Source organism: Gymnoscopelus microlampas (genome assembly GCF_963454915.1).
Source record: "Gymnoscopelus microlampas genome assembly, chromosome: 10".
Lineage (NCBI taxonomy): Eukaryota > Metazoa > Chordata > Actinopteri > Myctophiformes > Myctophidae > Gymnoscopelus > Gymnoscopelus microlampas.
Window position 1 is genome coordinate 23,259,763 of NC_139947.1, and position 12,636 is coordinate 23,272,398.

At 40.9% G+C, this 12,636-nt stretch overlaps 1 protein-coding gene across 1 annotated transcript in view; it reads left to right on the top strand.

Annotated features, from left to right (window-relative positions):
- The window catches only part of spen (spen family transcriptional repressor), a 32,264-nt gene that overhangs the window by 3,300 nt on the left and 16,328 nt on the right, over positions 1–12,636 (top strand). Inside the window, exons 2-3 of the mRNA XM_084069616.1 lie at positions 2,105–2,425; positions 10,865–11,482. Of these exons, the coding sequence (XP_083925742.1) occupies positions 2,105–2,425; positions 10,865–11,482 (939 nt within the window). The remainder of the gene's footprint in view (positions 1–2,104; positions 2,426–10,864; positions 11,483–12,636) is intronic.

A 12,636-nucleotide genomic window follows, 5' to 3' on the forward strand; every position in this document is an offset into this window, starting at 1 on the left:
TATTTTTTTTCGGGAACCGATTTATATCGACGGCATAATAAGCCTCGTTTATACTTTAGTTGCGTGCCGGTGTCGTGCTCAGTAAATAGCAGATATACAAGCTCACCACGCGCCAGAACTTGTATATCTGCTATTTACTGCATGCAACACCAGCGTGCAACTAGGTATAAATGAGGCTATAGACGTCGTGTAGATGTTTGAGAATAGCGGTTAATTCACGGCAGGGAAATGGTGTCGGGGAGGTAGCCCGTATTATTTCAGCTCCATTGTACCGCCGTGTGTGTGTGTGTGTGTGTGTGTGTGTGCGCGCGCGCGCGCGTGTGCCAGTGTTGCCAGATCTTGTGAGAGAAATAAGTAACCATATCTAGGAAAATAAGCCCAAAAGAATCAACTTAAGGAACTCACCTTAAACCTATATACTGTATACATTGGAACATCTACCAGCTCACCATGCGTCGCGAGCTTGTAGATCGGCTATTTAAAAAAAATCTTGGAATAAAACGTTGACTATTTGGAAGATTTTTGAAACACGAATCTGGTATATAGGGCTCCCCTGGCACAAAACATTTTCAGATGAGGGTTAGGGACTAATACATATTAATTTGGGGGTCCGTTACATGAAAATATCTGAGAACCACTGGTTCAAATAATAAAGCAAGCCCCAAACAACCAACTACACTTGAGAAACAAGCCCAAAAAAAAACGCAACCCGCAAGTAACTAACAATATTTACAAGCAAATTCACAGAAAAATAAGCCCAAAGTCGCTTATAATAAGCGGACATGGCAACAGTGGCGCGCGCATCTACGTGCGTGCGCGTGTAGCCGGGGTGGGTGGGTAGCCTATGCAGGTGCATGACAGCCCAACGTGTGATAGAAGTCATTGAAGATGGGGGACGGCAGGCACAATGAGTAAGCAGTGTGAACAGAACAGCTTTCTAAAATGGCGTCGGAGCCTATTCAATGTGGGAACGAACGGGCATACCAATATATTTATTTATGGGCACTTCACTGTCTGTCTATCTCCCCCCAGACGCCTTCTGAAAGATATGGTCGTTGACTACATTTCCCTCCCCCCCAAGTTTATAATTATGTTATCCAAATATTACAGTATAATGTTATAATCCACCACTAATGCATAATAATGGCCACAATTTCCCAGGTTATTTTCTCTATTGTAGGTTCTGTAGGGGTGATTATGCAAAAAAGCAGGGGCGATGATGAAACGTGCCTGCATAACCACTGATGTAGCAGCCTATTGCTTTGAAATGCCTTATAGCCTACAACTGTACAAGGTCTAAATGAGTTGATTTTAAAAGGAGATTGTGCAAAGCGTGTTATGCAGTCAAACAGACATTCTCAGGGTTAATTAAATTCTGAGAGTGTGCAAAATGGAATCAAATAGAACCGTAAGGGTTTGGTAGGCTACATTTGGCTCCATTTGTAGGCTACGCTCTCTGAGTTAAATTAACACTGAGAAATCTACTGTGAAGGAGCCCTGGCATTGCATAATGTATCTGTGGGTTCTTCTGAAACCCACGAGCAGTGAACCAGGATGTCACGTGTCACCAGACCCCACGCAAGCTCAAGATGGAGCACCTCCCTCCCTCTCATGGAAATAGTCTGGGCATTGTTCGGAATAAATGTATGCATTTATTAATATGCAGTGTGCTAATGTTTCAAGCACAGTTGCTGGGTTACTGTTGCCTTGAGTGAGGTACCTTTTTCTATACAGTCTTATGTCGTTTGTAAAGCCATGTGTGGGATGCTCACTGCTTCCTCCCCATCACCATTAAAGGATCACAATGAGAACAGTTGATTAAATTGCCTTGATTTAACACAAATGCAATGACTTCACTAAGAGCTCATACTATGTGGCTGATTATAACCACTTAAAACCTGGTGTACTTACTTTAGCATGACAATATGATATTATCAAAAATGTAAGAATTTTCAAAATGTAAGAATTAACAATGCTTCTCAATGCGACTTGTTGTGAGCTATTTGTCGTACAACAAAGTATATAGGGCTTATGTGGTTAACAAAAACACTATACATTTTAACAAACCTGTTCATCTCATTTCCCTTCCCTTGTTCCCTCTTAGATATGGACGAGTGGAGAGCGTCAAGGTCCTCCCTAAGCGGGGTTCAGAGGGCGGAGTCGCTGCCTTTGTGGATTTCGTGGACATTAAAAGTGCTCAGAAGGCTCACAATTCTATCAACAAGATGGGAGACAGAGACCTGCGCACTGATTACAATGAACCAGGCACAATTCCTAGCGCCGCAAGGGGACTGGATGATAGCCTGTCATTAGGCTCTCGGGCCCGGGATGTAACAGGGTTCACAAGGGCGGCAGGGGGGCCGGTGTATGGGCCCCCTGCTTCGCTCCACAGCAGAGAAGGACGCTATGAACGCAGACTAGACGGGTAAGTGGACAAAGTTTCTCTGAAGGCAGGGGGACCTTGCTTTCTTGTATCGCCTCACCCCCAAGCATCTTTCCACCATCTATTCATTTAACTTGTTTGGGGGTTAAAGAGGATAAATCAGAGTTCATACTCAGGAATTAATCATTTAGGCATCCTCTCTAAAGTCCTCAGAGCATTGCCATTGCTCTTGGATTCATACTTAAGGTAGACACCAAGATATGCTGTTAACTGAGAGCATGTTTGTACATTCCGCACATAAATGTATCATATCTCTGTCAGTAGTCGATAGTGTAAGTGGCTGTTGGGGATTATCTTTGTGAGCTGTAACATCTCTGTGAGGTGGATATATCATTTGTGGAAAACACGGGCAAATATTGGATATCATAAAAAAAAGAATCCCGGGATTATTGGAGTTTGCTGGAGAGAGAGAGTGAGAGAGAGAGAGAGAGTGGTCCAGCGTCCTTCCCTGGGATTCCCCTAATCTGGAGTTACAGTGCCCTGCTCGGTGGATTAATATCACCCCTTTTACTGTCATATTACAAAACAGCCAAGAGCTCATATTTACACATTTATGAGACACTTACAAGTGTCTGGATTAGTCAAATTGGGTTCTCAATCACTCTGCATCCCTCCTGGAGGGGTTTCCTCCCTCGTGATTTGGAGTCATGTGGATAATCTAACCAGGATATGTATACCACCCCTATTGGATTAATACCGGCCAGTCACCTAAAGGATATTCATCATGCTAAAGGTATGGGTTTTCTTCTTTCTTTTTTTTTCTTTCTTTTTTGTTTTGTTTGGGATTATATCTGGGCTCAGGGCATTACAGTTCAGTGCTGGGAGACCTCTACTGGTGATCGAACTTCATAGAGACAACAAACAGTGACTAAGTGCCTTTTTTCCCTTTTTTTCACTTCATGATGATTTTTATGTGATTATTATATATTTTTTTTAACTTTCTGAACAACTGAGACTTGCGGTCTTGACGTGGGCGGTGGATTGGACTATGTTTGGATAATACAATTAAAAGAACTGTGACGTAAATTTGGGAGTAGAAAAAGATGCCGCCATTGGAGATTAATTGCCTGTAGCCTATGGATTACCTCACTCCCTCTTAAATGTGGAACTATACTTGTCCTTGGATACAACTGGAGACCGAATCAGAAGTCCACGCTATGTCTGTAAGCTGCATTTTAAAACTTTCCATAGAATTAGCTGAGGTTGCGGGACTGATAATTTGCTTGTTCTTTTGCCTGTGAAGGGGATTCACAGATAGACTTCAGATTTGTACGTATGTCCACAGACTTCAAAATGAGAATTTCCCGTGGGAATGATTACACTGCTGAATATGAACAAGACGTCTGGATTGTAACAGGCTTTTTTTTCCTCTTTCTTTTTTTTCTGCTGACCACTTCTTCCCTCTGATGGAATTAAGACTATTGTACCTCTATGCACTGTGTAATCAATGTGGAACGTTGTAGGACTGTTACAGATCAAGATTAAAGACTATTTTTCAACCGGCGTCTTTTTGACAGATTATTTGCCGCTGAGGAATCAATGGAGTTTTGCATATTGAAGACGCTGTCCTGGATACTTCTCTTTATTCGACTGGACTTAAAGTGCAACATTGATTTTGATTGTATTTTTGCACATTATATTTTCTGCAGCCGTTTTTGGAGGTACATATGGACGGATATGGAAACATTTTCCCCGACATGCAAGATCTCAAAAAGGATTGGGACGAGGACTTTTTGTTTTTTATAATTAAAATGTGTACGCCAGCTCATCCACACACCTGAGGTCTCCTGCCATGCTGACGAGGATTACATGTCCTATTAATTTTGCTTCGATTTTTATGCCCACTCAACATTTTTTTGCCCAGTTTTTTTTGCTCACAAAGTTCTATCTCCCTAGATTGTATTTGGAAATATAGGTCAAGTTACCACTCTCTCAAAAGGTTGGTATGCCCTGCCCTGTGTATTTTAGCTGTTCTCTCTAACCTCCTAGTTTGAACCCCTGTCTCTCTCCATTTTCCCCACTAACCACAGTAGCCAGTAAATAGACTGTTATTACTGCCTGTTTGTCCTTAAGCAGACTCTGCAACGTACCTTACAGTATATTGTTTTCCTTTCGCTTCCTCTCACTTTTACCCTACTCCCAGCTAACCTCTGTGCTCCCTATACTCAATACTTGTATGTTGCCGGCATTTTTCATGTGATAGAGTTCAAAGTGAAAAATGTCCTATTGATGTAGGCCGGCTTAAGCGTGATTTATAGTTTGTCGCACACCAGTGTCATGTGCCGAAAATAGCCGATCTACAAGCTCACAACGCGTTGCATCCTGTGATGCGTTCCGAGCTTGTAGAACTGCTATTTTTAGTGCTCAACACCTGCGTAAGACGGAGTATAAATTAGGCATTAATGTAACATGTTAAACGATTAGAGCTGTGGAATGTTGTAATGTAATACTGCTTCTGCTGGCTTTTAAAATGCCACAGTGAGATAGAAATAAATGTTAAAATAAGCCTTAATCAAATTCAGCTTAAGTTACTCCCAAAGGAATGTTTTGTCAACCTTTTTTATATGGTTTCAAATTGTAGTTAGATAATATTACATTTGGTTTGTAACTTTGGTTGTATCCTTGGATTTTAGTAAAACCAGTGGTGCATTTCTTATTCTTAATCAATCATTAATTCATCATTCTGTATTTTGGTTTTATCCCAATACATGACAAACATGCTACAGAAGATGTCCCTTTTAAATAAATCTATTATATTAATGCAGTGATGTTCACTAAACCCAGAAACAGTCAATGTGCTTGACATTCACCGTAGCACACTAATACTGTAATCATAAACTACTGATAGAAATTCTGTCAAATATATAGCAGAATTATTTTTTTCAACCTTAGTGAATAATGTAAAAGCCTGTTTTTGTGCAGAGCAAAATTGAAGGCTATCTATTGAGTGGTGTGCCTATCCCTCTGCCAAATTAGCATTTTCCAGAGCATCTAGGGGCCAAGGTAATCCATCAATTTCACAACACACACCACTGCGCCATAGCAGATATTCATGAATTCGGCACACAAATGATTAAATAAATAAGCTCACATTGAATTTGCCACAAACATGCTGTACCTATGGTATTGTGCCGCGCTAGACTAGTTCTTTAAAGCCTTTGTTTTCTTCATCATCACAGTAGGTCCATGTAATCTTTGTACTCGTCCCACACTAGAATGTATTTTTGTTTTAAAGACTTAATAATAAAAGACAAGACTGCTGCCTGTGATCTAAAATTATATCTAATAATAATGCCATTACACTTGTAAAAATAGCCCCCCACCCACCTTGGATATGACATTGTGCGTAGATAATGCTATAGGAAATAACTATCCCGTGGTCTATTTCTGTCATCCATAAAATCTAGTGTTTCATCTGGCAAATATTACCAGTTTGACCTTTTTTGTGAAATATTTGTTTTGTTGCAAAAATTCAGAAGGCACATATTGACTTTCAGAAAAAGCAACATCCTACTGTCAGCATTCCTATCAAAGTTGTTGAAATTAGTTCCATTAAATGGAAAACCTTTACATATGCTTAGAATAAGTAAATCTACTCAAAAAAATGCACTTTGCGCCACCTAGGTCCTGCTTTTGGAATGATTTTTGAATAACTATTGAAGGGTTTGAGTTGTAGCTATACAAACTCAATGCAGGCCTGTGGATACAGCATGTATGAATACAAGAACGATCGCCCCAAAACACCTCGCAGGTCAAATCCGGCGACCTCGGAACGGTCGCCACTCGCCACCAGGTATTCCTAAACGTAACCTCAGTAAAACTATGCCTAAACCTAACCTTATTCCTAAACCTAACCTCAGTAAACCTATGCCAAACCCTAACCTTATTCCTAAACTTAAATTAACCTCAGTAAAACTATGCCTAACCCTAAACTTATTTCTAACCTTATCCTCAGTAAAACGAATACAAGAATACAAGAACCGCTAGGGGCGAGCGGTCCGTGGAAAAAATGGGGGCGAGTGCGTTTTGGGGGCGAGCGTTTCGGTTACCGCATGAGTACAATTATTACATTTCTGATGGAAGCAATATATGGAGAGTTCATCCATTAACTATACAGTCAAATACCTATGCTTCAGTTCATGAAATGTGAACGTTTTCACTTCAGTAAGCAGGGAGGAGAGATTCATGTCTAATTATATGCCTGCCTCATTGAGGAAAGTGCTATTTTCTGACTGGCCATTACAGAGAAACAGAACAAAAAATCTTTCAATCAAAACCCTTTATGTACAAAGATGTATACAATCTAAATAACAGGTGTTTTACTTTGACTTGTGTAATTTCTAACAAGATGTATTTTGCATTTATTAAATGTATTTAAATTAGGATTAGATAGAAAAATATTGGTTTCTACAACACTGACATGAAACATTTTGGATGTAGTAAATCACCCAAACATTTGTATTCTTATTTAGCAGAGAGATACATGTGTAAATCCTGTGCAGGAAAATGGAATGGAAAATGGAATGTACCGTCTTTGTCCTAAACTTTACTTGACAGCTGTGGGCATACAATGTACGGTGACCAGATGTCACGGTTTGTCCGAGGTGTCCCGTTTTCAAGCTGGGTGTCCTGAGTGTCAACAAATATCTCTAAAACACAAAAATGTCCTCGTTTTAAACATTCACTCAACTGGTCACGGTTTCCAATACAATACAAATAATATAATATTATAGACTATTTGTTTTCAACAAAGATGTTTATCATAGCCTGTCCCACTCTTTATTACCTAACCACCATCCACGGTGTTGAAAGGTGCAGTTGCTAGTTGTACTAAGCACCAAAATGATCGTCCCCATTCCTAGTGAACATGCATGCCTATATTACATGTGTATGTGTGCACACAATGTACAGGTGCATGAACGTGCATTTAATTTAAGGTTCCTGGTTTGGAGGTTTGAAAATATGGTCACCCTAATACACTGCCAAATTCAGGACATTCATGGACAAACTGCAACGGCTCCTGACAGGCATATTTATGTACAGCGCTTGTGCAAACCTAGTCATTGTTCTTGTGTTCACACACTGGACTTTGTACCAGCAGTTAGGTTGTTCCTTGGTTAAATTACTGCTCTGTCTTTTATTGCCTGATATGATTTCACTCCATCACTCATAGAATTACCTTGATTATCCGATCCCATGTTTAGTAAGTTACTGTAACTCTATACATTTTAAAACTTCTTAAAATCCTACTTTATAACTCTTTTTATTCATTTTTTTATACAAAAAGGAAAGAAGAAGAAAGGGGGACTGGGACATACATACATTAATGTAAAAGTATAATTATGTGTAAATCTAAAATGTATAAGTACCCAAAGACACTTTACAAATACTTAGGCACAATTGTTAGGAATTATATTTGTTTATGGAAAAAAGCACTCAAGCTACAAATTATAACTACTTAGAAGTGTTTCTTTCCTAACAGTTTCTCTGTTGGGGGTACTTTTGCGTTCTGTCATGCTGAATATTGAATTATTCTGCATTTCCAAGGCATGTGGAAAAAAACAAGGTTGGGGCTTGAAAGTCGCATGCATACCCTAAGCCTTTATATTTGCAGCTCAAGGAAATAATGGCAATATAGGTTACCATGGCAACAGTAATGATTCCACAAGTGTAAAGGCTTATATCCATGCAGTATCTCCTGCAATACATTTACAAGGTCTCATTCATTCTGTTTATGCACATTCTATGTTTGATGGAATTAATTTGCTTCTAATGTAGAGCTGACTGAAACTCATTACAGCAAGCAACCCAGCATCATTTTCAAAACTAAGAGAAAGGGGTCATCTCTGTCTTTCAAATGGGAGTTAGTGCAATTTGTTGTCTACCTTCAGGGTTCGTTTTGTAAACGAAACAGAGAGGCGGACATTTTCTTAGCCACTTAAGCCCTATACTCCTTCATACAACAAATAGAGATAGTCAAGCTAGTCAATCTACAAGCTCACAACGTGTCGCATCGCAACTACCTCGTTGTGAGCTTGTAGATCTTCTATTTTCACTAATTTTTTTATACAAATAAATACAATAGAAATGTTTATGAATTTAGCAAATTTGCCCAAAATAGGGATGCCAGGGTTAAAGTACTTAACATAATGATATTATCAAACATAAATATCAAACGTATATAGATGCTTTTCCCAAAAGTAAATGTATTTAATTCAGTCTGACCAGGAGCAGGGATAAAGCATATCCCCACTGGCAATAAAAAGGAATGACCAGAGATGGGTATCAAAAGCAGAGGTATGGATTTTCCCCCCATCCCCCACAGCAAATCGAACACTGTCTAAGGTAGACTAGACAGGGTTTTAATTGTCTTCTAACCTTGACTTTTATGTTGACGGAAGTCAAGGTTAGGGGACAATTGATTTAAAGTCTGTCTGTGTGTGTAACAAATAAAATAATAAAATATATATATATATACACACACACACACACACACACACACACACACACACACACACACACACACACACACACACACACACACACACACACACACACACACACACACACACACACACACACACTATATATATAATGAGAAGGTCACCGGTTTGCCCCCTGGTCCGGCCAGCATTTTTGTCAAAGTGTGTCCCTGGGCAAGACACTCAACCCCTAACACCCTCCCACACACATGATTATCTTGACCATCTGAGCAGCCATCAGCTGGGTTAAGCAGAAACTGAATCCCCCCCATGTTAAGTAATATACAATTTAAAAACAAGAACAGTTTATCTACTATCCATCTTTTAAAATCTGGTAAAGAGATAAAATACTAAAGTTTGAGTTCAGCATGCAAAGTCTGAAACCGTCAAGTTCATGTACATGGGCAGTTTATCAAGGATATTTATTTATAAGAATTGAATCAAGTGGATCTTGAAATCCACATGAGAAAGTTGTGGCCTAATATGGATCTCGGACAGCCTGTGACATTGTTTAATTGATTGATTGAATTCTTTATTAGCAGTTTGCAAAAAAAAGCACACAAAAGGTACACGGTCTGCTAAGAGGATTTTAGACCCAAGAAAGCCTATGGCTTGTTTCCATTGGGGGCTTGTTTCCATTAAGCCGCATCTATTGCGTATTACTCCAAATTTGGGAAAGGTCTCCAAGCCCCATTGACTGACATTATACAATTCAAGTTAAATATTCCAAACAATGTAGGACAAAATACATGGAGTTACTAAGTTCGCCTACTGGCAGTATGCACAAGACGGTCTTCGCTGATCAGTATAGCGGTTTGCGAAATTAGCTCTGCACAAACACACTTACGGAAGTTATGGAAACTCGCTAGCCTCCTGCTGAGCCACACCGTACAAATATACCAGTGTTGCATCCTGCGTCTTGCAAGGGATGGCCAATCAACTGAGTTGTACAAAATACAGTGATGCGTGTTTGGAATATAATTAAGAATGTATCTTAACGCTGAATGATACAGGGGGACAAGCCTAGCCAAGGTACAGTAACAGCCAGTCAAGCTGAGGCAGGGAAAGCCCAGCAACTGTAATCCTTGAAAACATAGAGAAACAAATTAGTGTGAATTTCAATGTTGTGCTTTGTCCCAACCAGATTCCAAAATATTTGTAGCTATTGACAAATTCAGTGGCAATGCCATTTAATATTGAGTGAAGTCAAGTTTGTTGACTGGCAAACATTTTATTTTTATGTAGAAATACAGATGATATTAATCGGTTATCATGACATTTGTAGCATCTGCAAAAACACAAATTGCCCAGGATTAAACCATTAAGTATCACAATATGAAACATATAATAAATCGTAAATCGTAAATCTAACGAGGAAGGTTTTGACCCCTTGTTAAACCCAGCCATGTTCCACAATCTGACACATTTCTTGGTTAATTTGAATCAAACTGTGGTACTGATGTCATATAACACAGATAAGTGAATGAAATCTACCAAATGTAAATTCAAGATTTCTGTTTGAATAATTAATATTGCTTTATTATAAGTTATTCTTTGTTTGCACCTCATGACCTACTTTGGCTTCTTGGACCACTTGTTAAAAAATACTGTTTTAATCGTAGACCAGTTTATTAAAAAAGCACTCAAGTGGGAAAACCTAACTAATCTCAATACTGTGTAGCCATTTAAATCCTTTAAAGCCTTTAGCTTTGTGTCACTCATGCCAAACCTATTATTCACATCAAATAATCAGATTACAAAATTACAACTTAAAAAAAAATGCTTCAAAATGTCCTGTTTTGGCACTGTCTGTCACCTGTCCTGATTGTCCTGACTGTTCGATGCAAGAAGCTTTTCATGCTTCTGTCAGATGCCTATCTAACAGGTGTTTTTCTTTCTGTCCATGTCTCTCCATCCCGTCCCTCTTCTTGTCACTCAGGGCTGCTGAAAGTCGAGATCGAGCGTACGATCACGGTGCCTATGGACATCACGAGCGCGCTGGCAGCAGCTTCGACCGTCAGCGGCACTATGAAACGGACTATTACACCAGGGAGAGGACTCTAAGCACGAGTGGGAGCGGTTCTGGTGCCTCCAGCGGGAGTGGGGGGACAGTCTCGGCGGTAGTTGGCACCAGCATCGTCAGCGCCGTCGCCAGTGTCAGTGGAACAGGTGGTGGTGGGGGGGGCGGGGCCACGCCAGGAGGAAGCGGGGGCTCGGCAGCCGGCACGGTGGGATTCTACCGCTCGCACAGCCGAAGCCCGTGTCGCTTTGAGACGCCAGAGCCGCGCTACGAGTCTCGTGCCAGAGAGCCTTTTACTTTAGCGAGCGTGGTGCACAGGGACCTATACCGGGAAGAGAGGGGGCGACGTGGGGACCGGCCGTATCGCCACAGCCGCAGCCGCTCTCCGACACACTCTACCCATTCAAGAAACCCCTCTCCTCAGAGACTGGCAAGCCAAGCCACCCGTCCAGCCCGGTCCCACAGTGGCTCTGGCTCGCACAGCCGCTCGTCCAGCTCGGACTCTGTCAGCAGCAGCAGCAGCAGCACCAGTGGCAGGTGAGTGGAACTGCACTCTCCAGTGTCCAAGTGAAGGTGTCTGCTCAAACGACCAATCATTCTCAAGACACGTTAAGCTGTGGAATTGTTTAACTTTTCATGTTTGACTGCATTGCAGATGAACACAATACATATTTAGTTAATAACTAAACTAATAACTGAGAAACACACTTTGACTCACGTCAAGCTTTTATCTCTGTCAATTGTTTTTGTCAGCACGTGGCCAAATTGGGAACAGGTGTTATCTAGCAAACCTGGTCCAGTTTGGTTCCAACTCATGGAAGCTCATGCTTCAGCTTGTGTTTGAGGAATTTTCACATCTAGAGTCCTCACACCAATCGGTTGGTTATACTGGGAGAGCATTATACAGTATGTGTTTATTTAAGTTTTACTGGGCTTTTATTCAAGTTCGTCAGAAGCGTTCTCACTTATGCTGCCATCTGGGCTGCTGCCTACCCGTATAGTCCCCAGGAAGAGCATTATAATACATAATATCACCACTACAGTTTTATGGCTGTTAGGCCCGTGTCCACACACACTGCGTTTCATGAGAGGGAGGGTGCTTTGGATATCATCTTCATGCCACAAGCATGCAGTTTCACACGCGCAATGTTCTAATCCAGGTGCGACGGGTCTGTGTGTGTGGGTGTGTGGGTGTGCGCGTTCGCATGTGTGCATGCGTGTGCACACGCACGCACGCGGTGTGTGTGTGTGTTGGAACTGTTTATGAGCGGGTGTGTGTGTTCGCTGTGGATCCATGACGCAGCGACGGGACGTGCACGTGTGTGTTGGAACTGTTGCAGGTACCAAATACAAAGTCACTTTCCATCCCTGATATAGGCCTACTGTCTGTGCACAGCTTATTACCCAAACTGCACATACTTGTGTGTTTGTATCCCCGGACGGGTATAGACTAGTTGTTATTATTATTATTATTGTTATTATCATACAAGCCACTCTACCTTAAAACTTCTCATGATCAAGTAGATTGATGGGCATACACCAGTACACACATCACATCATTCAACAGGTAGCCATTATGACATTGATGCATACATACAGAATCCATTTTCCCATGCAAGCATGGAGATTTTGAACTCAAACTCACCAAATCATTGTATCCTTACGAGACACTTTATTATCAGTGCAACTTA